Source organism: Trichinella spiralis (genome assembly GCF_000181795.1).
Source record: "Trichinella spiralis strain ISS 195 chromosome Unknown Scfld9, whole genome shotgun sequence".
Taxonomy (NCBI): Eukaryota; Metazoa; Nematoda; class Enoplea; order Trichinellida; family Trichinellidae; genus Trichinella; species Trichinella spiralis.
In genome coordinates, this window is record NW_003526948.1 from 6,436,460 (window position 1) to 6,461,240 (window position 24,781).

The 24,781-nt window shown below is 32.9% G+C and overlaps 8 protein-coding genes across 8 annotated transcripts; 5 read left to right on the top strand and 3 right to left on the bottom strand.

Annotated features, from left to right (window-relative positions):
- Positions 1–124: 124 nt before the first annotated feature.
- Tsp_10176 (hypothetical protein) lies at positions 125–154 on the bottom strand (the record flags this gene model as incomplete). Its single annotated transcript, XM_003372368.1, has 1 exon — positions 125–154. A coding segment is annotated over exon 1 (30 nt), but the record flags the coding sequence as incomplete, so codon positions are not given.
- A 2,449-nt stretch (positions 155–2,603) lies between these two features.
- On the bottom strand, positions 2,604–2,907 carry Tsp_10177 (putative HTH-type transcriptional regulator YfmP). The gene is made up of 2 exons (XM_003372369.1): positions 2,822–2,907; positions 2,604–2,754 (listed from the first exon to the last, which is right to left on the bottom strand). Exons 1-2 carry the CDS (start codon positions 2,905–2,907, stop codon positions 2,604–2,606), a joined length of 237 nt encoding a protein of 78 aa, XP_003372417.1.
- Positions 2,908–6,420: 3,513 nt separating this feature from the next.
- On the top strand, positions 6,421–7,134 carry Tsp_10178 (hypothetical protein). Its single transcript, XM_003372370.1, has 3 exons — positions 6,421–6,564; positions 6,724–6,893; positions 7,014–7,134. Exons 1-3 carry the CDS (start codon positions 6,421–6,423, stop codon positions 7,132–7,134), a joined length of 435 nt encoding a protein of 144 aa, XP_003372418.1.
- A 397-nt stretch (positions 7,135–7,531) lies between these two features.
- On the top strand, positions 7,532–8,139 carry Tsp_10179 (hypothetical protein). Its single transcript, XM_003372371.1, has 3 exons — positions 7,532–7,641; positions 7,684–7,766; positions 7,853–8,139. Exons 1-3 carry the CDS (start codon positions 7,532–7,534, stop codon positions 8,137–8,139), a joined length of 480 nt encoding a protein of 159 aa, XP_003372419.1.
- A 5,106-nt stretch (positions 8,140–13,245) lies between these two features.
- On the top strand, positions 13,246–18,045 carry Tsp_10180 (putative PDZ domain (Also known as DHR or GLGF)). Its single transcript, XM_003372372.1, is given in 17 exon segments — positions 13,246–13,278; positions 13,290–13,378; positions 13,835–13,922; positions 14,008–14,077; positions 14,337–14,390; positions 15,050–15,178; positions 15,478–15,549; positions 15,818–15,867; positions 16,072–16,410; positions 16,491–16,575; positions 16,656–16,831; positions 16,842–16,954; positions 17,013–17,157; positions 17,242–17,384; positions 17,456–17,567; positions 17,647–17,737; positions 17,813–18,045. The coding sequence occupies 17 exon segments, from the start codon at positions 13,246–13,248 to the stop codon at positions 18,043–18,045; spliced, it is 2,022 nt and encodes a 673-aa protein (XP_003372420.1).
- Positions 18,046–18,870: 825 nt separating this feature from the next.
- Positions 18,871–19,633, top strand: Tsp_10181 (hypothetical protein). The gene is made up of 5 exons (XM_003372373.1): positions 18,871–18,906; positions 18,959–19,104; positions 19,167–19,259; positions 19,337–19,414; positions 19,480–19,633. The coding sequence occupies exons 1-5, from the start codon at positions 18,871–18,873 to the stop codon at positions 19,631–19,633; spliced, it is 507 nt and encodes a 168-aa protein (XP_003372421.1).
- Positions 19,634–20,073: 440 nt separating this feature from the next.
- Tsp_10182 (WD repeat-containing protein 82) lies at positions 20,074–22,001 on the bottom strand. Its single transcript, XM_003372374.1, has 9 exons — positions 21,808–22,001; positions 21,596–21,690; positions 21,466–21,532; positions 21,296–21,395; positions 21,107–21,223; positions 20,748–20,903; positions 20,557–20,626; positions 20,359–20,501; positions 20,074–20,289 (listed from the first exon to the last, which is right to left on the bottom strand). Exons 1-9 carry the CDS (start codon positions 21,978–21,980, stop codon positions 20,212–20,214), a joined length of 999 nt encoding a protein of 332 aa, XP_003372422.1. The 5' UTR covers positions 21,981–22,001; the 3' UTR covers positions 20,074–20,211.
- Positions 22,002–23,317: 1,316 nt separating this feature from the next.
- Positions 23,318–24,593, top strand: Tsp_10183 (acylneuraminate cytidylyltransferase). Its single transcript, XM_003372375.1, has 2 exons — positions 23,318–23,393; positions 24,466–24,593. The coding sequence occupies exons 1-2, from the start codon at positions 23,318–23,320 to the stop codon at positions 24,591–24,593; spliced, it is 204 nt and encodes a 67-aa protein (XP_003372423.1).
- The last annotated feature ends 188 nt before the right edge of the window (positions 24,594–24,781 follow it).

Consider the following 24,781-nt stretch of genomic DNA (forward strand, 5'->3'; position numbering starts at 1 on the left):
GAGACCGGATATGTTAGTCACTTAGTTAAAACAAACAAGCACATTGCTACTGGAACAAAACGCTTCTGGAAAATTTCATTTGCATATTCGCAAAAGTAATGTGATTCTCCCTTAAATTACTTACACTAACACTCAACTGTTTTTCTTGGCTCATCTCGACAGTATTACTAAAAATATTAAAAATTATCAGTAATGTAAAATATCAAAACATATCAAATAAATCTCATTCATAATAAACTACCCTAATTACTGAACATCAAAAGCAACTGCCAACAAACTGCCCTCTAAAAAATTGTTCAAATTAAAGACTTTCAAAACATATCAGGTGGATAACTGAATATTGTTCATTAATTGAAAAGGAGCATAAGTTTTAGTTGCCTTCCCGCGATGAATAATTAGCTGAAATAACTTTATCTGACGGCATTGTAAAATTCATTTGTAGTCAATGTTATCAAGTTAACAAAAAATGCTGATATACATAGACGTCAGACGAACAACCTTCACGTAAAGTATCTCGACAATGAATATCTGGACAAACTAAAATTTCAATTGCTGCTAATCGTAAACATTGACACATTTTGCACATATCTCATTTATAATAAAATACTTTGACTATTCTATGTCTATAAAATTTTCCTAATAAAGTGCTTGTCATCTTAGATGTGAAATTTCAGAAATTACATTACAGTAAAAGATATGAAATAAGTAAAGAAAAGTGAGACTTAACTAAATTAGCGTCTCCTTTTGGTTGAGATCTATCCTTCTTTACATGCAATTCCAAACCACGACAAATAATTTCTAGAAATTATAATAAAATGAACAAAAAATCATATATAATTTAAGGGCCTACGACTGTCCTTCCATTGAGAACGCAACGCCATTCACTCTCAGCATACCGTTAGCCAAAAATTATTTCTACGAATGACGCAAAAGCGATTGCATAGCACTTAAATAGAGTTTTCCATGAAATTAATTGGTGAACAAGTACTACTTCCATTGTTCACTCCACTGGGCCGACATAATTTTGGTGTATGTTAACAGAAAGGCAAACAAATGGCGAGATCTCACAAATACATTTCGATGTCAGAGAAACAAACTTCATTTCAATTTGCCCTTCGGATAACATAAATTCAAGTTGATGAAACCAATCAAATATTTCTATTAACCATTATAATCAGCAAAATCATGGATCTTAAAAGTTCAAAACTGTCATATAACGTGCAAAATTGAAAATCACTGAAAAGATAGTCATAAATTATCAATGTTTACGCAAAGTATCAAAGCATTCGCATTAATTTATCATTTCGTATTTTAAAGTCTGATGAAAGAAAATCTACTATTTAAGTTATAATACAAGCCAAGTGCACTTTAAACTGCCTAAATATGAAAATCTAAACCCCTTGTGAAAAATTATTCAGAAATAAGAAATTACTTTTTAATGCTTCGTACTTCAGATTCAAAAATGACTTTTTCAAAAAAGGAATACATTCCACAGAAAATGTACAATAAAACAATTAATTCTAATTTAATGCAGGAATTCAGAGTGCTGCCGTGTACCTTTCCATGCCGTAAGACGTAGCCACATGCATGATGAGAAATCAATGGAATATTTTAAACAAAATACATTACCATTTTGCTTGCAGAAGAAGTCAATCACGTCACTAGTGGTGCTTGAATTCAGCTTCAATCTGCTGCATATGGAAAATGCGAAGACTCATTCTCCGCTTATCGCATAATTGGGCTGATCTATCTAATTACTAACCTCTGCTATCCTAGAAGCGGAATTAATGAACGTTTGACAACTATTCAATAGCTCAACACGATAAAATATTAACAGAAAGGAAATTTGCTTGTCCCAAAAAGCAGACAAAAGGCAGTTGTTAATAACCATCAGAAATTAAGCGAGAAAATTTTTAACACCACCTAAACACAAATTCCATCATCTTACCGAAAAGCAGTTCAAAATATTTAACTGTTCATCTGTTTATGCACGTCGATTGAATAATAGAGTTTTCACAGAATGATAGTAAAGCGTAACATCATTCGTTGTGCCATGATTTTGAAATTATGTAAATTTTTATCAAACAAATACTTCTGAAGTGTTGATAATTAAATTAAAAACGTAATACAATAATTCAATTTTTATATTGAATTCCGTTGATGAGAAATAAAATTATATTTTGACAAATGAAGATTCACATGCGAATTCAAGAACGTTTGGATAAACGTGTGTGTTCGTCAGGTTGAATTTTATGCAGAAAAGAGAATTGTCAGCAGCAGCTGAATTTCAAAAATAAATTATCAAAGCAGAGCTAGCAAGGAAATGATTAAGCTGTATAACATTTTTTTTGATTTCCTGCCTTTTGAACGACTGGATTTTCATTTTTAAACCGTAACCACAAAAACTGTTGATTTCAAGGCAAAAATGTATATAGCAGTGCTTACAAATTTGAAAATTCTTATTAAATCTATTTGAAAACAAAACAAAATACAGTAAATTTTATTTTCAAGAATTTTTGACATTAAAACAAAGAACAACATTTCTATTGAAATTATTTATAGAAAGCGAATATTAAAAACAGTGATGCTGATCGAATCAGCTTTCATGATGACTGCTCAAGCATTTGTTGAAGGATTTCACTGTCCAACGGCGCCGTCTGTCCCGGTGGTGGTAGCAAGTCAAGGAATTTATTCACGTTTTGCTTTGTCTGCTGGATCTTCTTTTTTCTTTCCTTCTTCCCCAACTTTACTGCTCTGTAAATCATATACCCAAATGCGACCAACACGCACAAAGCGGAAAGCACGAAAAGCGCGAAAGTACCTTCCTTCCACATCGCAATTCAGTGCAACTATCAAGCTCGAACTTTGATAAGAACTAAAGAACGCGGCATACAAGACGTAACTCATGCTTTAAAGTGTTTAAACAATTTGGCATTCAAACTTGTTTAAATAACAGCACTGACTTCTTTAAAGTAACCTCATAATGTTAAATTATTTAGAGTAGAAGTTATTTTTTAATTCAAATTTGATAATTGCAAAATTGAAACTGGACACTTAATTATGTATGGGAAATAGTTTCCAATTGTTATTCAAATATTTTACAGAGTTCATTATGAATGTTATGAACAAAATGATGAATGTTTTCACCCAAAAAAAGGAATCGATTTTAATAAGAATTGTTCCTGATTTTCATTAAAGTAACAGAAAGTTTCAAAATTAAAAATCTTTGTTCACTGAATATTTTTGATTTATTGCAATTCAAAGATAAGAATTAACCAAAATTATCACATTAGAAAGCTATTTCGTGCAATATGGCAGTCTTTTTATTCTATAAATTTCAAATGCTCAAACCGGCAACTTTATCAAATATCTCAAAAAATGAAATTCCCAATAATGCAGCCATAACTTATGCGTCAATACTTGATTTAGCACGGCATGGTTCGAAACTGCATGTTTCATGTAAAAAAATATTATATCCTATAAAGATATGTTCATTTTCATTATCACTCACAGCAAACACGTGGCAATTTGAATTCAATTATTTGGGCAATGATTGTATTCTGTCATTCAAAGGGAGCAATAGATTCAGCATTTAGCGGTGAAAATAAATTCCAAATGCTGTAAAAAAATAAATGTATGAACAACTTATACCAAAGAAATTCTCCCAAAACCAGTGTTCTTATGAATGTTTGGAGATATCCACTTAGAAGTTCAGTTAAACAAACGACTTGTATTCAAGAAAATGGCTAGAACCTCTTTCATAATTTCTTCATAATAGCAAACAATTTGGTACAACCTGAGCAAACATTAATTTTCAATAATACGCAATGGTTGCTTTGCTGAGAAACCTGCAAATAAGTCTAATTAAAAAGGTTAGTATTTATTAAAAAACGTAGCAATATTAATTCTAATAATAATAATAAGGACCATAACATTTGAAAATATATTGGAAAGGTAAACAGCACATTCAGAACATATGAATAATTTAACAGTTTGACACAGAATACAAAGGTTACATAAATGATTGAAAATGAAAACTGTTTTAATGTGAAATCAATTTATCGAAGCAATTCTCAGAACTATCCTGTCCTCTCATTTTTCATATCTTCCCTATTGCATACTTATGGCAGTTTTTAACGTGTTTACCTACTGGAGTGTATTATGTCATGAATAGCCCTGGTTTTTAGCATCTAATAAATTAGGATGGAAATGAAAAAACAATAGCTAGAAATATTTTCAAAATAACATCAAAATTAAAAATTAAGTAATACAAAATTAAATTTCAACGCATTGTGTTTCACATGATCAGAATTTTGCAAATGCATGTCAATTCTCAGCTTTTAACCATGATCAGATTTATCAGAAAGAAACAAAAGTATTTACCAATGAAGCAATAATTGAAAATGACTTGTTAATTAAATTATTTTGTTGCTACATTTCATACATTTAATTTTTGTCAGTACCACCTCTATCAGAATTTCAATGCTGATACTTAACAGTTCAAAAACGTGCTTTTAATTTAATGACTTTATTTAAAAAATTTTCATTCAATACCTAAATTTTTGTGATGCATACACTTTGAATGCAAACAAAAAAAGAATGCGACATTAGCGAATATTAGTATCACGTTCCACTCCAAGAATCCATGAAAGGGTTAAAAGCAGGCTTCAGTGGTAGTTTCGTAATACGATAATAAACTGAGAAAACTTTCTCTCTGGTTATTGTTAGCCTCCTTAGTTAAGCAAACAAGCGCATTGCTAATGGTAACAGAAAGACTTCTGCAAAATTCAATTTGCATATTTGCAAAAGTAATATTATTTGATCTAGTTTACTTGCACTAACATTCAACTGTTTTCCTTGGCTCATCTCGACAGTATTACAAAAAATATTAAAAATTGCCAGTAGTGTAAAATATAAAAACATCGAATAAATCTCATTTATAATAAACTAGTCTAATTACTGAACATCTGAAACAGCTGCCAACAAACTGCCCTCTGAAAAACTGCTCAAAAAATGTGGACTTTTCATCAATTCTCAGTGAAATAATATTCATTTGTGATATTTAACTACAAATTTATATCTTGAAGTAATAATGTTAAAAACGAAGAAAAGCAACCTCTAAATACGCCTTCTTCCCTTAGTGGAGTTCCATCTTATACTTTATGTGTTGTCCTAAATTATGATGAATCACCTTCAAAAAATAAAAATAAACAAAACAAACAAATCATATCTAGTATGTTAATTGAATTTGTAAAAGAATTTCCACAAATCTGCCCGCCAGCTTAGACATAAAATTTGAAAACTTACACACACAGCATTATTTGGTTGTGTTGATAAATCATAGCTTGAACATCAGTTTCAGTTATAATTTAAAGCAGCTATAAAATTGCTAAAAACATGCAACTTATCCGAATAGGCATCTTCATATCCTTGAAATGCACATTCATTCGGTACTATTCGAAATCATGATCAACCATTCTCCAGAAATAAAAGCAAGCTAAGCAAAAAAAAACAATTCATTTTCATGGGCACTGGTCCGCATTTGCATTGAAAACACTACGCTGTTCAGTCGTTGCACCCAACAGCTAACCAACAGGCATTGCAACTAAAGCCACGTAAGTAAGTAAACACGTAGCAATCGAATTCAAATATGCATGAAATTTCGTATGCACTAGTGAATAAGAACGAAACATGTTTCCTTTATACAACTAATTATTATTATTTGAACGCAAAATAGTTGTAGTACTAAACTATCATCAAAAATAAATGAAATGCAAATTATCATGTAATCATTGGCATGCATCATAATTCTTTGTTTTGTTCATTTAATTCATAACAGTTGTACGCTAATGGTGTGTAGCGACGGCAAATTTATATTTTCATAAGAAACAAAATGAACATCAACAAATTCAATCAGGGTGTTCATTATTTCATTCTTAGTCTCAATCTCTATCAAACTCGCTGTATAAATCTACCTCTCTCTATTTTTCTCTCTTCCTAATTAACACACTCTTTGTAAAACTCCTCTCTGTCCAAGTGTCTCTCTATCTAACTCACTCTCTCCGCCTAACTCACTTTCTGTATAAACTCTCTCTTACTCTCTAGTTCTCTCTCTATCTAACCCTTTTAGGACCAATTTTTTTTGACTTTGAAATGAACTCACACAACTAATTTAATCGATATTCACAAATAATAAGTTGTTTTTATGAAATTATTGGCAACTTTAGTCATGTTGCCATATGGCAACAACAGCCATATTACAATTTACATCAACGGCCGTTAAAAGGTATAAAATGTACAATGTTTGAAGTCAGCAAACAATACTTTTATTTCTAAAAACAATATCGAATACTTATTATGTAGGACTAATTTTTATGCTAAGTCTGAAAACAGTTTCGTTGTTGTATCAAACAAAGATGGATGTTGCATTTGACGCATCGCATTCTTGATGTATTCTCACAGCCGCGGCAACGGTTCTTTTGTTGTGTGACTTCTGGAAAGTGTGCAACCTGGTCTAATATGGCGGCTCTGCTTTGCTCTGGTCTTCTTGCCCGCCTTCTGCCGGTTTCTACATTGGCTGTTTGAGTCATCCGGTCACGGGACTTTCTGGGATATGCTTCACTCACTTTTGTCAGTGCTTCTGCTACATTCAGGATGAACTGCATCAGATCTTTTTGGCTGCCACTGGCGGCTTCACTTATTTTAAGATCTCTTTTGTATTAGAACCAGCCGTTCACTACTGCGACGTGGATTGTCCAAAAAAATATTCTTCGGTACCATTTTCTACCGCGGTGGTCTATTCGGTACAGTGCTCGCAACATGCCCGCCAAATCTACGCGCCCATGCATTTGTTGTACTCTTTTACAATTGTCGGGCACGACACGTCGACCGAGGTTTTTTCTTTTTTATTTCACCTTTTACTTTACACACACGCAGTGTGCAAACGTAACTGGAAGATAGTTCCACTACTGCACTATCGTACCATCCAATGTCGCACAAGTTCTTTACTGCAGTGGTGCAGGCGTGGAAGGCACCCTGACCAGCCTTTTTCAAATCGTTCTCAATTTTCAGTGGCGCGTTCTTCAGTCTGTTCCTCCTTATCGTACCGATCGTGTCGATGCCTTTTTACAGTAGTTTTAATTGCAAGTCGAGGTGGGTGAAATAATTATCGAAAAATATTTTTAAATTTCGATGCTTTGGCACCGTTTCACACAGCTTCATTGCAACATCAAAACAGAGGCAGCCACTGGCTTTCTTCACTTTTTTCATAGAAACAGAAGTCATACAGCAGATCTGAAAATTCTGTCTGGGCGTTCATCTTGATGTCCCATTTTTTTGGCTTCTTCGGGATGTACTGTTTAAGATTATTTTTTCACTTCTATGGGATGATTTCTTCATTGATCAACTGTTATTCCTCCTGTTCCAACTGGAGGCATGATTGACGAATGTTCTCAATCAAAGGTCGTACTTTGAAAAGTCGATCATAGCATGGGCTTCCTCAGTCAACCACCGCTTCACTGTTGTCATTAAAATGAAGGTACCGCAGTACCTATTGAAATCTGTTTCGACTCATTGCATCCGCGATAGCATCACACCGCAGCTCCGTAGACCAGTACATCGAATACCGCGGCACTGGAACAAGTGAAATTTTCAATAGCGCTCTGAGAAATATTTCCAATTCAGATTCGGTTATCTGCAAATACGAGTTACACTGGGCGGCATAGACGTGAGATTGCTCAAAAATGTTTCAGAAGTGCTGGATAGAAGTAATGTCGAAAATATTCAACTGGTTCTTGCAAAATGCATGAAGAAAAAGATACTGTTTCTGTAAATGCAAAACTTTATTATCTAGAAGTATGCGACCAAGCACAACATACCCTTAAATGTGGCATCTATAGGAGGCATTCTTTCTTCTTCCACCTAAATTCTGCCCTCCTGAAAGTATCAGTTTCTTCATCTTCAGATGTTAACTCCGCTGAACTTTCAACCACAGAGGATGATCTCTTATCATCATCACTGTTCATTTCAGGTTCAGATATATCTGCATCAGGCAACACAGTGAGCTCTTGGATTATTCTTCCGCTTCTAGTGAGACGAAGGTACAAGTCGCAGTCCATGACGATAGCTGATCAAAAGTAAAAATAGCTGTGTAATTTATCGCCTTACATATTGTACTCTGAGCCCTGGTCATTACAAATGCGTCGTGGGTTCACCAAAAGAACCATATAAATCAACAAATATCTAACAGCCGCCGCGCGCCTGGCATAATTGTGCTACATTCTGAGAGCAATATACCTGCTAAAGCAGACTGCATGAAGCACAAATGTTAACATAAATAATTCACAAGATGAAGTATTATAGCAATCTTGTGACAGCCATTTCCAAAACGTAAACCAAATGCCATGCTAAAAACATATTACGTGAATTATTCTTATAATGGTGACTACAAAATTTTCAAAAAATATCATCCTCTGTCACAATTGGAACTGCAGTATGCTAATACATTGCAAGTAATTTGTACAGGAATGTTTCAAATACGTTTCAAAATATAGCATACGTTTGACAACATTACATCGAGTATTCACTAAAAATGCATTATAAGCACACATGGAATAAAAAAGCAGGATTACAAAATTATCAAGGGCAAGAAGCAATATGAACAATTTCTTATACCCTCAACAGCCGTTGCTGTCATATGGCAACAAGAATTTAAAGCAATACCCAGATACGTTACAATTACACATTTCAAATTTTACAGCATATTGCAACATAACATGCAGATCAAAGAAAAAGAATATGGGCTCATCTCCATATCAAAATATTTATTTATAGCATGATAAAGATTGAAATTTTCCAAAATTGTAATTTCTCAAAATGCTGATTAAACAAATGTAAATATCTCAACCAGTAGAGTAGACTGCACAATAAATTTCTCGACAAATGATTAGGAAGGAAGAAAAAGCAAATCAGAAAAATAAGGAGCAGCATTATAAAACAAATCAAATGCTACGGTTCGCAAAACATTTTGTGCTAAATGGCAACAACGGCCACGAAAAGGCTAACTCACTCTCTCAGTCTAAGGCTCACTATGTCAAACTCACACTCTGTCTATCTCTCTGGCCAAAACTCTCAGTGTATCTCCCTCTCTATCTAACAAACGCACTATGTCCAACTCCTTCTCTGTGCCTAGGTCTCACTATATCCAACACAGTCTAAATCTATTTCACACTGTTTGACGATCTCTGTCAGACTCTTCCTCTCTCTAACTGCCTCTCGATCACACACACTCTCTCTGTCTAAGACTCTACCTGTCTACCTCAGTCCCTATAGAACTTCCTCTATCTCCCACTCCAGCCAATTCACTCTCTCTGTCAAACTGATTCTCTGTCTATCTGTCTCTCTGTCTAAGTTACTATCTATGTATAACTCTATCTCTAACTCTTCCTCTGTCTAACTCACTCTATCTAACTCACTCTGTCTCTCTTTATCTAACTCTCTGTTTAACTCTCTCTATCTCACTCTGTTTAACTCTCTCTGTCTAATTCTCTGTTTAACTCTCTCTAACTAACTCACTCTCTGTCTCTCTGTATCTAACTCACTCTCTGGTCTCTCTCTAAACTCACTCTCGGTCTACCTCTCTCTATCTAACTTACCCTATCTAACTCAAATCTCTGTCCCAACTCTCTCTATCTAACTCAATCTCTGTCCAAACTCTCTCTATCTAACTCTCTGTTTAACTCTCTCTAACTAACTCACTCTCTGCCTCTCTCTATCTAACTCACTCTCTGTCTCTCTCTATCTAACTCACTCTCCTGAAACGCCTCTTCTTCTACTATCACTGTTATGTGAACCATTTATAGTAATTTAGTGAACCAATAATCAAATCACTGATTTGCATAGTCAATAAATAACCCTCTGGTAACGTTATTCGGTTACCTTAAGTGTAGTACACTTCGACGTTGAAGCACCTGTGTCTATTCTTCTCTAGAAATGTAGTTCATGATGGGCAGGAAACTAAAATATCGAAGCCTCTTGCACATATCTCATTCATTACATATTGCTGTTAACTTATGAAATATCTTGTAAAATAATTCCTGATAAATCTCAAGTTAAATTAAAAATGAAATTCTATATGTTATACGTGCAGCATAAATAAGATGTAAGACTAAATTACCGTTTGAATTTCTATTCTCAGCTGTATTTTGAGGTCAATTACAAAGTATCTCAAAAAAACGGAACTTATAATTGTAATCCAGCTTTCATCGTTGTGGTCTACTTTATTTTTCTGTTTTTCTAAATTACGAGAAATTGATTTGGATAAAATGAAATGAAATACGTTTGCAAGCCACACACCGTTAGCCTAAGGCGCATTCGCACACAGAACAACTCCCTTTTATACCTTTGTGCTTTTAATTAGGAACAGCATCTGTTTTTAATTTGCATTTCAATCGCATTATTGGTAGAATGTGACTGAACAAGTATTTACAAAAGAAATACGACATCTAGAAAATGTCCAACGCAACCCATGATTATTATTTTATAGCAATTACTTTTCATTCAATTCGTTTTATAAATTTTCATTGAAAATAATTTGAATTTTGATGATAAAACATGCTAAAGTACTGAATCGTTTTAATGGGACAAGTTGTGGAATGATTGTAATACTGTAAGCATGCAAGTCAGTCAAGCAATCCAACGCTCTGTTATTGAAAAGAGTATTTTGAGAACAAATTAATCTGCATATTCGAGAGAAACAACCCTGGTATAGCGTTATTCGCTCACTTGCTTGATTGTACTAAAATTCCATGCCGAAACACATTTTTGCAGAAAATAAGTTTCAATCTTGCAATCTCGAAAATGTGACTTAAGAAATTCAAATCGAAATAATCACTAATCGAAAATATGAAAACATTTTAAATATATTTCATTTATAATAGACTGCTACAGCAATTTCAATAACTCGTAGATGAATACTCATATTTATTTTCAGTTATATATTATTCATGGTTCTGCTATTAAATAATTCATTATCAGCTATAATTTCTCATCTCAGCTACATCTAATTCAAAACCGTGCAATTTACTTGGACAAACGATTTCTGATGATTAAGGTAGACTTATTTTTATGTGCTTTGAGCAAATTCCATTAAGCAACAAATTACTTGAAATGTGCATAAGATTTATCCCAAAATGGCCATACATAAGAATATGATTCTTCAGAATTCCACTTAGAATAATTAAGTGAATACGGAAAAAGTGTATCTGATAGGACTGTATTTATTTAAAAAAAGCAAATATGATTCAAGACAACCAACTAAAATATTTTACATCTACGTAACAATTCATTATGAATGGCAATTATGATAAACGCCGTTTCCTTCTCATTTTATTATTAAAAACAATACATTTCACCAATCAACTATTTTTAACAATCACACAAACTGTTCTTTAACACTACTATCAACTAGGAAATAGCACTGTATAAAAAGAACAATAATGCAAACGTGCAGAAAAAACTAATTAACAAGAAATTAAATTTTATATTGTAAAGCCTGGAATAAAAAATGTAAAAATGAATAAAAGAAGAGCTTACTTGATGGATGTACTGAAATAAACGTGGTTCACGGTCATTCTGTTTTCTGATCACCAATTTCGATGTACCTTTATTTGATTTTTCCATTTCTGTCCTGTGCAAATCTTCTCGAGATTGTAGGATCTTCCTTGTTCTTCCTGTTGTCTCATAATTTGAACTTATTGCATGTGTATCATGCTTGCAAAACTCACTCTTATTTCATTTACATGAAAATAATATCATGCCTGCTGTACATTGTCCAGTGGAAGAGATTCAGATTGCATTGCATTTCAGCAACTGTTGCGTACATTACTGAAAACGACCGAAAGCTGACGGTTCATCAGTAGCTTTGGACAGTTTTGAATTAATTGATTAATTAATTAGTAGAGAGGCATATTTCATTGCGCGATGCAACCTCAACATCGATGTTTTCATTGGCAGTTAAGCAGAGCCTACTGTTTTCAGCTGAAAATTAAACAAGACGCTATACATTGAGAGTACAAACATTTGACGGAAAAGTTACACGTAAAGCAATAAATTCAAGAATAATGAATTCCTGTTCACACGCGCTTTTCCTGGCCTACACATACTAACTAATGTCACTCACACTACCCTTCTTTTTTCTTACTGTATTCGTTTACCTAAACATCCTTCTCATTACAGTCTACCACCTGCACGTATTGCTATTAAATTTCCCAATAATGCAACCCTTCGACAAAATTAATAAATGTATGACTTATGAAAAACTTTATTTAACACTTGCATCAATAGAAACAGTCCCTATTTAAATAAGTGCAAAAAGATCGATAAACAATTTAGAAATAGTAATTAAAATTAAAAATTACCATATATTTAATTTTGAATTGCTTGTATAACTTCAATGAAATTCTTTTTCTCTTTTGTTTACTGCAGAGTGTCAATTGAAGTGCGGAGTTAAACTGAACTGCGAAAAAAGACAAAGATATACTTCTTCATTTATAAAGTAAAAAATAGCTCCAAGTTAAACATACACAGACAATGCTGATTGAGTTGTAAATCGACAAAATTACAATTTGATAATTGCATAATCTGTATATGCAAAAATTGAATCTTTGCTGAAGCTGAATATATGAAGAAATTTAATTTAAATAATTGCCAATCACAAACATACTATCAGCATCAGATTAATGATTTTCATATGCTGTGCAACGAATATCACTACTGATCAAGTATAATAAAATTCAGACCAAATAAAATTATCACTTTATCAACAAAAATTCACACTTCTGAAGTAGATGTTTATCAAATTGCTTGCCAAGAAATTGTAAAAAAATGTCATTTAACAGAAATTCAAGATTATCATAATAAAATCATTGGAACGTCTTCTTCAAATTCACTTCTCTCAGTAAAAATTCCAAATCGCTGTCATCGATCTTCGAGTGCAATGAAGGTATAAAAGATTTCGCTTCTTCAGCCGATTCTGGACAAAGGCTGCCAAGCTGAGCCACTTCGAATCTGTGAAAGTTCTTGTGTTCCAAAAGTGACCGAAGATCACGCACACTCTCCTGACTTCGAAATCGAGCAAACGCTTGAACATATTCATAACAGCGCATAAAATTTTCGTTTGGCTGAACGAAAACCTCTTGCTCATCCATCTCCTGACGACGCTTTTGCAAAATCAAATAAACTTCAGAAATGAGAAGCGTTTCACAGTCTTTAATTTCGCTGGTAAATTTCAGTTCGGCAGCGTCGTCTTCATCATCAAACTCATTCGCAGCCGACATCGCTACAGAAACACCACAACAATAAGAAGAGACCAAGAATTACAGTAATCCTGAATAAATGCAAGTTTAAACAATAATTGAAGCAGATCAGCAAGTAAATAGTAGCATGTATTGGGAAATTTAAAAACTTGAAATATGATTAAATGGAAATTTTTATTAATATTAATTATTATATTGTCTATAAATTTTTGTTCATTTTAATTTATAACGTTTACTATTATTAGCGGCAAAGTTTAAGAGCAGTACAATTACCACATTATTTTGTCTGTATTTCAAAAAACACCACATTCTAAATTTATTATAATTATTAAAAGTGTAAATTGTAGAAAGTTATTGAATTTTTTGTTTTAATTAGTCTAACAAAAGATAAAATTATCATGACACAAAACGCCAATAAGTTAAGCTATAGTTATGTTTTGTTATTGAGATATTATTTGCCAGATAATTCATTTAGCTAATTTAAACAAAAAGAAAAAGAATTGACATTGATTTCTTTGCAGAAAATTTCCCGCAGAAATGAATAATACTAAAGACATTTTCAAACTGGATCACAGATGGAAAGATAAGAATTTTCCAGTTCAAAACTTGGTTCTTGAAAAATTATTTATTTCCAATCAGAACTTGTCCATTTGCTATGTATTTATATTATTCATATTCTATACGGTTTAAATAGATATTTATTTTATTATCCTACGAAGTGGCATTGATCTTGTCAATAGTACGGCATCCGCGGCACGTGGGTCGTATTTACGTGACCCTGTTTGAATAGTTGGCAACAAGCCAAGTCAATCGTTACAACTTTTCTCCGGTTATTTTCAGCTTTTTGCTAAACATATACAGAGAAATATTTGTATGAAAATGGTTTTCACCAACTTGGTTAAATTAAAATTTGGCTTGACTAATTGTCAGTTACAATGTACAGCGCATGAAAAATGCAGAAATATATTCTTTGTGCAATTGTATCATGTATTGTGAAATTTTGCAAAAATTTTTTATTTTCAGAACAACCTCAAATTCAAAAAGTATGCTACACATGTCAGCATGTGAAAACAAGACGTAAAACACCAGCGTGCAGAATTTCGACGTTGAATGAATGTTGTGAAAATCAAAATAGATATAATTCCAAATGTCGATTTTTACACTGATCTGAATTTATTTACAACCAATTTAAACGATTTAAATTACGTTAATATAATTTTATTTTATTTTATTACTACTTTGATGAGATCATTCCATTTTATGTTTTAAAATAAACGAATCATTTCTGCTGCTTCTTATCAAGTAAAAAAGTAAGTCATGTTATTTAAAAATAAAATACATAATTTTATTCTGTATTATTTTTTTATAATTCGAAATCTAATTCTTAATAAAAATAATTTAAAACAAAAGCTTATTATTTTTCTGTTTTTGACATTTGAAGAACCTTTTGCAGTTTCTGTTTATAGTATACGGATACTGTAATTTAATCATTAGATCTCAAATTTTGCCCTTCATTTACCATGCAGCACTGTCAGCGCAAACTGATAATACAGTTAGATTATTATTTATGAAAAAAATCCATTTAATGGTTATTTGCAAATGATTTTCCAAACTGATGCCATACAACTGAAGATTTAGGTTAGAAATTCCATTTTTCTATTTCTTTTGTTTATTTGGATCAATTTTGCATCTTTGAATTGCAAATCTTTGAAATTGCACTTTTATTAACATTTCAGCCTGCTTTCGGAGTGACTTTATTTTGAAATTTACTTTAAAAGATTTGCACGATTTGAGAAATTGCAGAACTTCATCTTCAGTGTGCTTGTTTTCTTTGGCAAGAATTGGTCAGCTGACAGCTGACATGCGTAATTTGTTATTGCAAATTTATAAGAATGCCTAGTTTTAACATGTTTCTCATATTATTATTATTATTAAAATTGGAATTGAAGTTGAAATAAAAAAAAATAAAAGCTTTACATTTTTGCACTGTAATCTGCATGCCTGGTCTAAGGATAAAATATGTGAATCATTATATTCAACGATATATATATATATATATATATATATATATATTAGTTGATTAAAAAGTTAATTTTCTCAAACAATAAATGAAAAACAGTTAAGTTTTATCGATTAAATAAATGTTACTTTATTTAATTTCAAGTTTCCCATAAACTTCATCTAATGGATTTCATTTATCAAATAGTTTTATTATCAAAGCTTCTGCTTCCGCAAGGTTTGGCTTTGTTCAATTATTTCTAATGCAAAGCCCAATTGCCAAATATTGCAGATCAATGGCATTTTCTTCTTAAGAGCAGTTCAATACAACTGAATTGCCAATAAATACTCGAAGTTGGATTCTCTGCAAACTTTAATTAGTTTTTACACCAATAAAATTAAAATTAATGAACACACATGTCCAAGACTGAAAGAAAAATATTTTTTGTTTTATTGATTAGGTTCAAATTATTGCATTTAATAAATAACTAACTTATTCTTTTCAGTGGTAATGTATCAAAAAATTCCTGCGTGCACAACAACAATCTCTCCATATGTATATATATATATATATATATATATATATACGTTGTTGATAATATCATATACTCTTTAGTGTAATATGTGATTGTGAAATGTTTTCGCGCAGTCATTCATTATTCTACATTAATATTTTCCTCGTAATACTGCAAAAATTTTATGTTCTTATTATAATTGGAAACAAAAGCTTTTTCATTTTTTAAAATAAATTTACATTAAGAAAGAGATGGTATCTTTAACTCGTTCGAGCTATTTGGAACTGTTCTGTCAGCAACAATGGCACCGTGTATCGGCCACGTTGGATGAAACGGCTTTGGTATTGACCATAGATCAAACGTGCGGTGAAAATGGTGACGACAGTGATACGGCAATCTCGGCTCCAGATAAGCTGGTCAATGAAAAGCGTACTGTTCGAATTTTGAAATCCGACAACAGCGGTCTGGGAATAAGCATCAAAGGTGGACGTGAGAATAAAATGCCAATATTGATTAGCAAAATTTTCAAAGGCATGGCCGCCGACGCGACCAGGCAGCTTTACGTTGGCGATGCTATACTGTCGGTGTGTTGTATATATATATATATATTATAAATAAATTTATTCTGTTTTGAAATTCTTCTTTTCTTCTCATCATGCAACAGGTGAACGGTGAATCACTTCGTGAAGCAACACACGATGAAGCGGTGCGCGTTTTGAAGCGAGCCGGCAAAATTGTAGATCTAGAAGGTGAATTTCCAATACTTATTATTATTCATTTTCTCATTCTTGGAAATGATAAATTATTTTTTTTTCTTCAAAATATGCAGTGAAATATATTCGAGAAGTGATGCCGTATTTTTGCAAGCGCAATGTACTTCAAGAAATTGTTTGGGATGACGATGGACTCACTAGTAGATCAACTTTGAAAAGTCGCGCCCGTTCCGATATTAAAGTGCAACAAAAATTTGTCCACCTTTATTGTACAACGTCGAACACATCAGTTGTCATTTCAGATTATCTTGTTGAAAATGTGCTATTTGATACGTGGCAGTTTAGCACATCCGGATCCAGAACAGCGACTGATTGAAATTGGCTCTCCAAGTCGACGAAATTTCATAACACTGAGGTAAATTTGAAAAAATAATCCATTATTATTATTATTATTCGTTTTTGTTTGGCTTCAGATGCTCCAATACACAAGAAGCATCTGCATGGTTTCTTTCCATCAATTCTTGTATGGAATCCCTCATGACGCAGGCGAATGCGGAAGTGAATCTCATGCTAGGAGGTGTTCCGGAGGTGAAACTGATGGGATGGTTGTGCGAGAAAGTATGTGAAAATATATTTTCCCCATTTTGCTGTTGAAAAATGTTGTTATTACCACCGCCTGTTAAATGATATTTCGATGCGCAGACGCAGAACAGCGACGGAACGGAACAGTGGAGTCCAATATTCGCGGCCGTCAGTCAGCACGATTTGCTCTTTTATGATCACTGTCCCCCTTCGAAAGCCGACTGGGCAAATCCGTACGGTTCATGTCCACTGATTGCGACCAGGTTGGTTCTTTTCTCTCCGATATCCCAATCCGATCCACATATCATTATTGTATTATGTTATTCATTCGCAGATTAGTGCACACCACATCCAGAAGTAATCCAGTGATCTCTGGACTGACAGATATCATATCGTTCACAACACGCACTGGTACAAAACAGGGAGTAGAGACGCACATTTTCAGAGTAATGTGATTGCATTTGAAAATTGTTTTCCAATTCTATAATAATTTTTTCCAATTCCACTTACTTTTGCACATTGCAGCTGCAAACGCATCGAGATTTGGCAAGTTGGGTGAAAACGATCGTCCACACCACTTACGAAGCATGCACGTTGATCAGAGAAATATCTTGTCGTCAGTTTTGTTCTTCTCTCTCATTCAGAGCGGTTGAAAAAAATTTTTTTTTCTTCAAATCCATTTCACTTTCAGCTTGCGTTTGGCGAAATAATGATTGTCAGGTAATTTTGCACTGCGACGACGGTATAACACTGCTTTCGGCCAATTCGAGCGGTTTGGAACCCGGAGGCGGTGGTACGTCGGCTGCCAATCAGCCTCCCGTTTTATGGAAACAACCCTACGAGACGATTCGATCGACCGGAGACGACGGTCAGCGTTTCTTTTGGATCGATTTTGGTGGCGAACTGGGCGAACAAGTTCGTTAATTAATTACATTCGCCTGTTTGGTGGAATTAATTTCAAAAATTTCCCCCCTTTTTCTCCAGGAATTGGATTTACTCGGATCGCCCAAGCCTCTGGTTTTCATCTTGCATTCATTTTTGTCGGCCAAAGTGTACAGATGTGGTTTGTACGCGTGAAAAATACCAACACTAATTGTTTTTTCCTTTTTGTAAAACAATTCCTTTTTCCACTTCTATTTTTTTTACTCTCTCTCTCTCTCTCTCTCTATATATATATATATATATATATATATATATATATATCTATAGATATTCTGATAAAACAAATTTTACTTACCGTAGAATTTAGTTGTAGAAAAAGAGTTAGTATTGGTTGAAGTTGTTTTCGTCTTCATCGTCTTTCACGCCATAGCGAAGTTCATTGTTGCTCAGCTTTACGCTTTTCACCAAGTACATCTATCTATCTGTCTATCTATCTATCTATCTCTATATGTGATGGTGATTTTTCGTTCGATATCTAGTTTGATAATTTGCTGTTTGTGATCAGTGATTCATTCCATTCAGCTACTCATTCAATTCTTATTACTATTATTATATGTTGCATATATGATCATCGATCAGGTATACTGTTGCGCCAAACGCATCATGGCACATACATACATACATACATACATACGTATGTGTATGAAAGAATAAACCAGTATGCTAAGTGTTGATTGTCATTTCAAGTGACAAAGAGATATATAAAAAGAAAAACAGTTAGTTCAAAGTCTGACATACCTTTCCATTTTGCACAATAATAATTTTGCGTTATGAATTGTCGTCCATTTTTTCCAGTTGTCACGGAATATGTTTTGGATAACATTTGTTGTCTTTATAACAACGGTAGAAAGAGCTGAACGTGTCGAATGCTGAATTATAGAAATATCTTTTTTAGGCAACTGCTTTCGAATCTGTATGTCAGAAAAAATGTGCTGAGCCGAGACTGACGCCAGAACTGGAACGGTATTGCACTAAACGAGATGGTCATTGGTTAACCGACGAAGCCAACTGTTGCGCATTAAACAACGGCACTGTAATCATGTATGTTTCCATGAGTAAGTACCATTATCATTTATTGTTATTATTCTTCTTTGTATTTTTAGCTTGAATTTGAGACAATGCAATTTATCTTGTTTGAACAGCAGCATGTTCGAAGACGGAGAAACGAATTTAAATCGCTCCAACATTGAAATGATGTTAGTAGTTGTTTTCTATTTCTGAAATTACTACGAAAGAAAAGCAAAAAGAAATTGAAAATTATTATTATATTTAGGGATCTTTCGGATAATCCAATTGCTCCTGACTGCGTCTCGGCGAACTTTTGGACGGGTATGACGCGTCTGAACTACCTGTAAGTGATCAATCGACTTGCTCATTAATGTTGAAACAGTGATGGATTATATTAATTTTTTTTAGCATTTTGCCACATCCCACGAAATGTCCCGGTGGAAAAGATGCTTGGGAATATGCTAAAGGAAATAAATGTATCGGTCAAGTAGACTGGTGCAAGCATGAAAATTGTACGTTGTGGAGAGAAAAGAAAATATTTTGCTTAATCTTGCATTATTAAAAAAATAAAGAATTATTTCAATTTCACCTTTATTACTTTTCAGTCACATGCACAGAGAGAAGCCACTGCGTTCCAAACGGCCCCGCAATGATGCGATGCACCTGCAATGAAAATATGCACGGCTACAAATGTTTGAAAAGGGTTATTTATTTATTTATTTATTTATTAAATAAAATTTGTTCACGTTTTATTTTCAATATTTTGTTATTCAGGGTCGTTTCCAAGTGCAATTTTTTCTAATTCCCGTCATAACAATTACAGTTTTCGGCTGTTTGTTGCTTTGGTATTTCACCAGGAGACAACAGGAACAACACTACAAACCGCTGTGAATTGTCACTGTGGGAATTTTGTTTGATACAATTTACTTATACTTACTTTTCAATAAAAACAAAAAGAAGACAATTCTTGGCAGATGACAACAAACGAGAGCACAATGGAAGAAGGTTATGATGAATAAAAGAAGCATCGTGAATAAATTTCTTATGTACAGCATCGTTTGGATCATATTAAATAAATTTAAACGAACTTCTTGTTGTCCAAGCATACAATCGTGGATGTACGTTATTTTCTGAATAAATTCATACATTTGCCGGCGTATCTTCACTCTTTGAAAGTTGAAAAGGATTATTAAATGCATCGGAAGGTATCCAGAGATTCTAAAAATAAAAAAATTAACGATATGATAATCTGCGCTCGCTACCGTGCACAATTTTAAAAATACCTACCAAACTAGTGCATGCCGATGCCATCATTAAATATCTAGGATTGAATTCGGTAAACTGGGAAACACTAGAATGCGATCCTTCTAAGCTTAACACCATTTCGCCGTCTGAACTATTCCAGAAACAAATACTTCCATCTGAGGAACCTGAAAAATGATCCATGCATTCATTATTATTTTCATCTTTCAAAAAATGTAATACCTGAAAAAACATATCGTCCATCTGGCGTAAACTGTGCCTCAATTGGTATTCCTCTACCATTCATTCTACCCTGAAATGTAAAAACAAAATCAAAATATAAGAAAGATTTCGAATTTTTGATAAAATTACTTGATGTAATTTTTTGATTTTATTAATTGTAACAGTCATTAAAAAAATGAAATCATACATACCTCTAGTGTCTGCAACAACATACCAGAAAATGAGTCTATCTTTCTTATCACAGTACCATTTGTCGATATTAATATGTGCCTTCCATCTGGTGAAAAATCCATGTGTGTCCAGTCGCAAGATGTATCTTTCGTAAAAAAGAAACGATTGAAAGGACCCTGTTAAAAGAAAAAAAAACATATTCACAATAAAGTAATCTCAAAAATTAGTTTACGACTGTGAAACAAATCTTTACATTTTAATAAATTCTACCTATTTGTTTGAAAATAAAATACATTATTAAAGGACATTTAAAAATTACAATTATTCAAAACTTTCAAAGCATAACTGTATTCTAACATTTTACAATAAAATTTCATACCTTATCGTACGCTCGAAGATCGTACAAATTGACAACTTCAGAGTTTATACCAATAGCAAAAATAATACCTTCAGGATCAAAACTTCCCAGTGGCCGACAAGATAAATGAGCACACCCCTAAAATATATTTTTTTTAAATGATTATTACTTTCAGTATAATTGTTTCAGAAAAAAATTAAAGAAACATACCACTGGATCTGGGATTCGCAAATCCCACAGAAAAAGAGTTCTGTCTAAACCCCAGGAAAGAAACATATCGTCAACAGGTGACAAATTAAGGCCAACAACTCTAAAATTATTCGCCTTATTAATAAACAACAATACACAAATAAATGAAAATAAATTATCATCAAGCTGACCTTTTAGTGTGAGCATTGAAAAATCTAATGTATTTGTTATGCGGCAAACATAAGTAACGAATAGAATCTAATGAATACAAAAAAAATTCTTGAAATCGATTTTATCATGGTAAATTTAATAAATATCAACCATCGTGAGTTGTTGAAGTGTGAAGACAACAAGCATCGGAATGAGTGAAGACAACGTTATCAACACCGTAATCACTACGAACACGCCAATTACATCTGAAATATACAAAAAACTTAATAAAGTCCATTTTCAAACAAATAAATATAAGAAATAATTTTAAAAATTAAATAATTAAAAGGCTGAACTTCCATAATAAAATAAATTAAAATTACATTCCAGACGAAGCATCGTAAATGCGAATGGTATCATCGTCGGATCCAACTAACAAACTGAAACCGTCTGGGGAAAACTGCAAACTGTTTATACGAACATCATTGTCACGATGACATCGCGCCGGAACCATTGAAGTCAACGTTTCTACGCTTATACGTAATTCCTCTACCATTTCGAATAATATTATTATTCTAAAAATTGAACAGCATTACAGTTTATAAAACTTTCGCCATCGGTAATATCGAAGCGAATAATTATTTCAATTATACAGCTAATTATAAAAAAAATGATATTTCAAAAAGGGCTTAATGCGATGGCATATTTGAAAAAGTACAAAACATAAGGACATTTAAAAACCATTTTCATCAGCACAGCGCCACAATGATTTATACAAAACATTGGATGGCAAATGCAATAAAAATAATAACAAAATTACGTATAAAATGTACTTAAACTGCTAATAAACACGCCAATAATAGAAAACAAAACCAAACAGGCATAACCTGCACTACTACAACTTCAAAACTGCTTTTGGACAACACGAAATACAGTATGCTGTTGATTCTCAAGGTCAATTTTAGTCAGTTTAAGAATGACAATTTAGTAAAATATAGCAAAATTTTCAGGTCTAGTCAATAATCACGTTAATATTTTACATTATCAAGTTATATTATACATATAAACTTACAATATATCATACAGCGCATTTTATTAAGGGAAATGTACTTTTATCGTTTAATAAATTTTGCATAACAAGTTGCGTTCCATAAGAGTTGGAATTCAGTTTTTTAAAAATTGAGAACAATTGATTGAATAAATGTTAAATAGTCGAATTTAATCCTAATCGACAACTAACGACATAGATCTGCGGTTATGTTTGCTTTTAGGTTTGATTTGCTTCCGTTATCGGTCACTGTTCAAACAAGGATGTTAATAATAATTGCTATGAATGTTTTATTGTAAAAAATTGTAAATTTATTTAAAATTTCAAATAAAAAAATCAGTTTTTTTTGCAAAAACAAAAATCAATATGCAAACAAGAGTAGCGTGCAGGAGGAAATGGGATGTTATTGAATCGAGTGGGAATGGAAATTCAGCTGATAAATCGCGCATATGGTCCACAGATATCAGGGTCAAACATTGATTTTACCATGGAACATTGACGTTATATCGCTGTGTTCGTTGAATAAATATAACAGATTTGCTTATTATTGCGTGAAATGGAATTACAATTATTACTTCAGATCAATATTGAATGTTTCGAAGTTTTGATAAGCAGTGTTAGAAAGAAAGCAACAAAAAAAACAGCAAGAAGAAAATTGCAATTGTAAAATATGTGCAAGATTTGTGATCGATTGTCTGTGTGCATATTTTTTGGGGTTTGATGAAGTTGATCAGTTTGTGAAAGAAGGAAAAAAGCGGCTAATTTGGTTAGCTGAATGTGTTTTTGCCCAATCGGGCGAAAATGACTTTCGTCGACATTTATCATCAAGCGTGCGTTGTACAAACATGCAACCTCTGATAGCGTGGATTATAGAACGTGAAACAGATAGCAATTTGTTAATCTTTGCAAATCTTCGACAAAGTAGTACAAATATCAATCAACTTGCACAAAATAAATAATTTGTGCAGATAAAATTCTCATCCGAATGTGAAAACAACGCTTTTCTGATTAATTCAAAAAGTAAAAGCAAAAATGGAAATTTGAAAAGTTGAAATTTGAAATATGTTGTTTTTTTTCTTGTAAATCCGTTTAATAATTTGCACAGCTATTTCGAAAGCGATAAATAAACAGTTCGCCCATGAACAAACCAAATGTTGCAAATTGGTCAAATAAACGTTGAAAATTTGCATTTTTGAATAAAATTATTCCCGTGTTAAATTTTCATCTTGGAAAACAATTTTATGAGAAATATTTTTCTCTTCTTAGCTTTTTTTTTGTTTTTTATTAACAATGAAATTGAACATTTTAAACATGCTGCTTTCTGATCATTCTATTTGGTAAACAAAAGTATTCAACACTGATTGGATGCATGATTAGAATGTGAACAAAAAAATTTGCTGATTTTGACAAAAAATGCACATTTGCTTTTTTGTAAGCAAAACAACCATGTGACTTTTTTTGCCAGACAACCGGGCGCCTGTTCACCAATCGAATACAAGGCTGTCTGTCGTTGTGAAAGTTTTCTCTTCTACCGTATAACTTTTCTTTCTTTCTTTCTTTTTTTACAAACAGCTGTTTGCATTCGTGGTGAGCATTCTCAAATTTCACCATTGCAAATCAGTTATTGACAATAAAATTGGGAAATTCCTTTTTCTGCTTAATTAATATACTTTGAAAAAAACGATAAGACCAATACCAATTATAGTCCATTTTTTTAATATGAAATTATAAAAATATATTTATGAAATTCAACTTTTGCAATAGTGTTATTATTATGGTTAAAAAAAAGTTTACAACGGTGAGAAAATGAATTTGTTATCTAACAACATTGTTCATTACAAGTTCGAAAATTAAGGTAATTAAAGTTACGGATGAAAGAACAGCTTTCATGTATGTGTTCAACTGTGGTGGGCTTTGAAGTGGAAAGATAATTTTCTTCATTTGATATGCCCGACAAAAGAATAACTAATTCATGTACTGGTATTTTTTTCAGTGCACATACCATGTAATGGAAGAAGAAGAATAGGACAGAGGGAAGAAAGGACAAGAAGTCACCGGGACAAGGCTAATAATTATTGTGCAAGAAAATATGATACTCCCGTAGAGCAGACTGAAAGGTGAACAAGCGTTTTGATGTGGCTGTGGCGGCGGCGTCCGGCAATAGATTAATAAAGCAATTAGCCGGTCAAAGGTACATTAGATGAAATGGATCGACGGTCAATTGCCTGCCGTCCTATTGATATATGGTCAACTGATTCCATTTTTACAAAACGGATATCTTTATTCGGCTAAGCTTTCAATGCGGTGTC

Coding starts and splice junctions, on each gene's coding strand:
- Tsp_10180 (XM_003372372.1), top strand. CDS start 13,246: ATGAGAAGCGTTTCACAGTCTTTAATTTCGCTG. Junction 13,923..14,007: donor ATTTTCCAGTTCAAAACTTG/GTTCTTGAAAAA, acceptor CGGTTTAAATAG/ATATTTATTTTATTATCCTA. Junction 16,411..16,490: donor TTGGCGATGCTATACTGTCG/GTGTGTTGTATA, acceptor ATCATGCAACAG/GTGAACGGTGAATCACTTCG.
- Tsp_10181 (XM_003372373.1), top strand. CDS start 18,871: ATGTTTTGGATAACATTTGTTGTCTTTATAACAACG. Junction 18,907..18,958: donor TTGTTGTCTTTATAACAACG/GTAGAAAGAGCT, acceptor TATCTTTTTTAG/GCAACTGCTTTCGAATCTGT. Junction 19,415..19,479: donor ATGACGCGTCTGAACTACCT/GTAAGTGATCAA, acceptor AATTTTTTTTAG/CATTTTGCCACATCCCACGA.
- Tsp_10177 (XM_003372369.1), bottom strand. CDS start 2,907: ATGAGTTACGTCTTGTATGCCGCGTTCTTTAGTTCTTATCAAAGTTCG. Junction 2,755..2,821: donor AATTGCGATGTGGAAGGAAG/GTACTTTCGCGC, acceptor TATGATTTACAG/AGCAGTAAAGTTGGGGAAGA.
- Tsp_10183 (XM_003372375.1), top strand. CDS start 23,318: ATGCAACCTCTGATAGCGTGGATTATAGAACGTGAAACAGATAGCAAT. Junction 23,394..24,465: donor CTTTGCAAATCTTCGACAAA/GTAGTACAAATA, acceptor TATTTTTTTCAG/TGCACATACCATGTAATGGA.
- Tsp_10182 (XM_003372374.1), bottom strand. CDS start 21,980: ATGGTAGAGGAATTACGTATAAGCGTAGAAACGTTGACTTCAATGGTT. Junction 21,691..21,807: donor TACGATGCTTCGTCTGGAAT/GTAATTTTAATT, acceptor TGTATATTTCAG/ATGTAATTGGCGTGTTCGTA. Junction 21,396..21,465: donor TTCAATGCTCACACTAAAAG/GTCAGCTTGATG, acceptor GAATAATTTTAG/AGTTGTTGGCCTTAATTTGT.
- Tsp_10178 (XM_003372370.1), top strand. CDS start 6,421: ATGTTGCATTTGACGCATCGCATTCTTGATGTATTCTCACAGCCGCGG. Junction 6,565..6,723: donor TTCTTGCCCGCCTTCTGCCG/GTTTCTACATTG, acceptor CTTTTGTATTAG/AACCAGCCGTTCACTACTGC. Junction 6,894..7,013: donor GGCACGACACGTCGACCGAG/GTTTTTTCTTTT, acceptor TCTTTACTGCAG/TGGTGCAGGCGTGGAAGGCA.
- Tsp_10179 (XM_003372371.1), top strand. CDS start 7,532: ATGAAGGTACCGCAGTACCTATTGAAATCTGTTTCGACTCATTGCATC. Junction 7,642..7,683: donor ATACCGCGGCACTGGAACAA/GTGAAATTTTCA, acceptor TTTCCAATTCAG/ATTCGGTTATCTGCAAATAC. Junction 7,767..7,852: donor TTCAGAAGTGCTGGATAGAA/GTAATGTCGAAA, acceptor TTTATTATCTAG/AAGTATGCGACCAAGCACAA.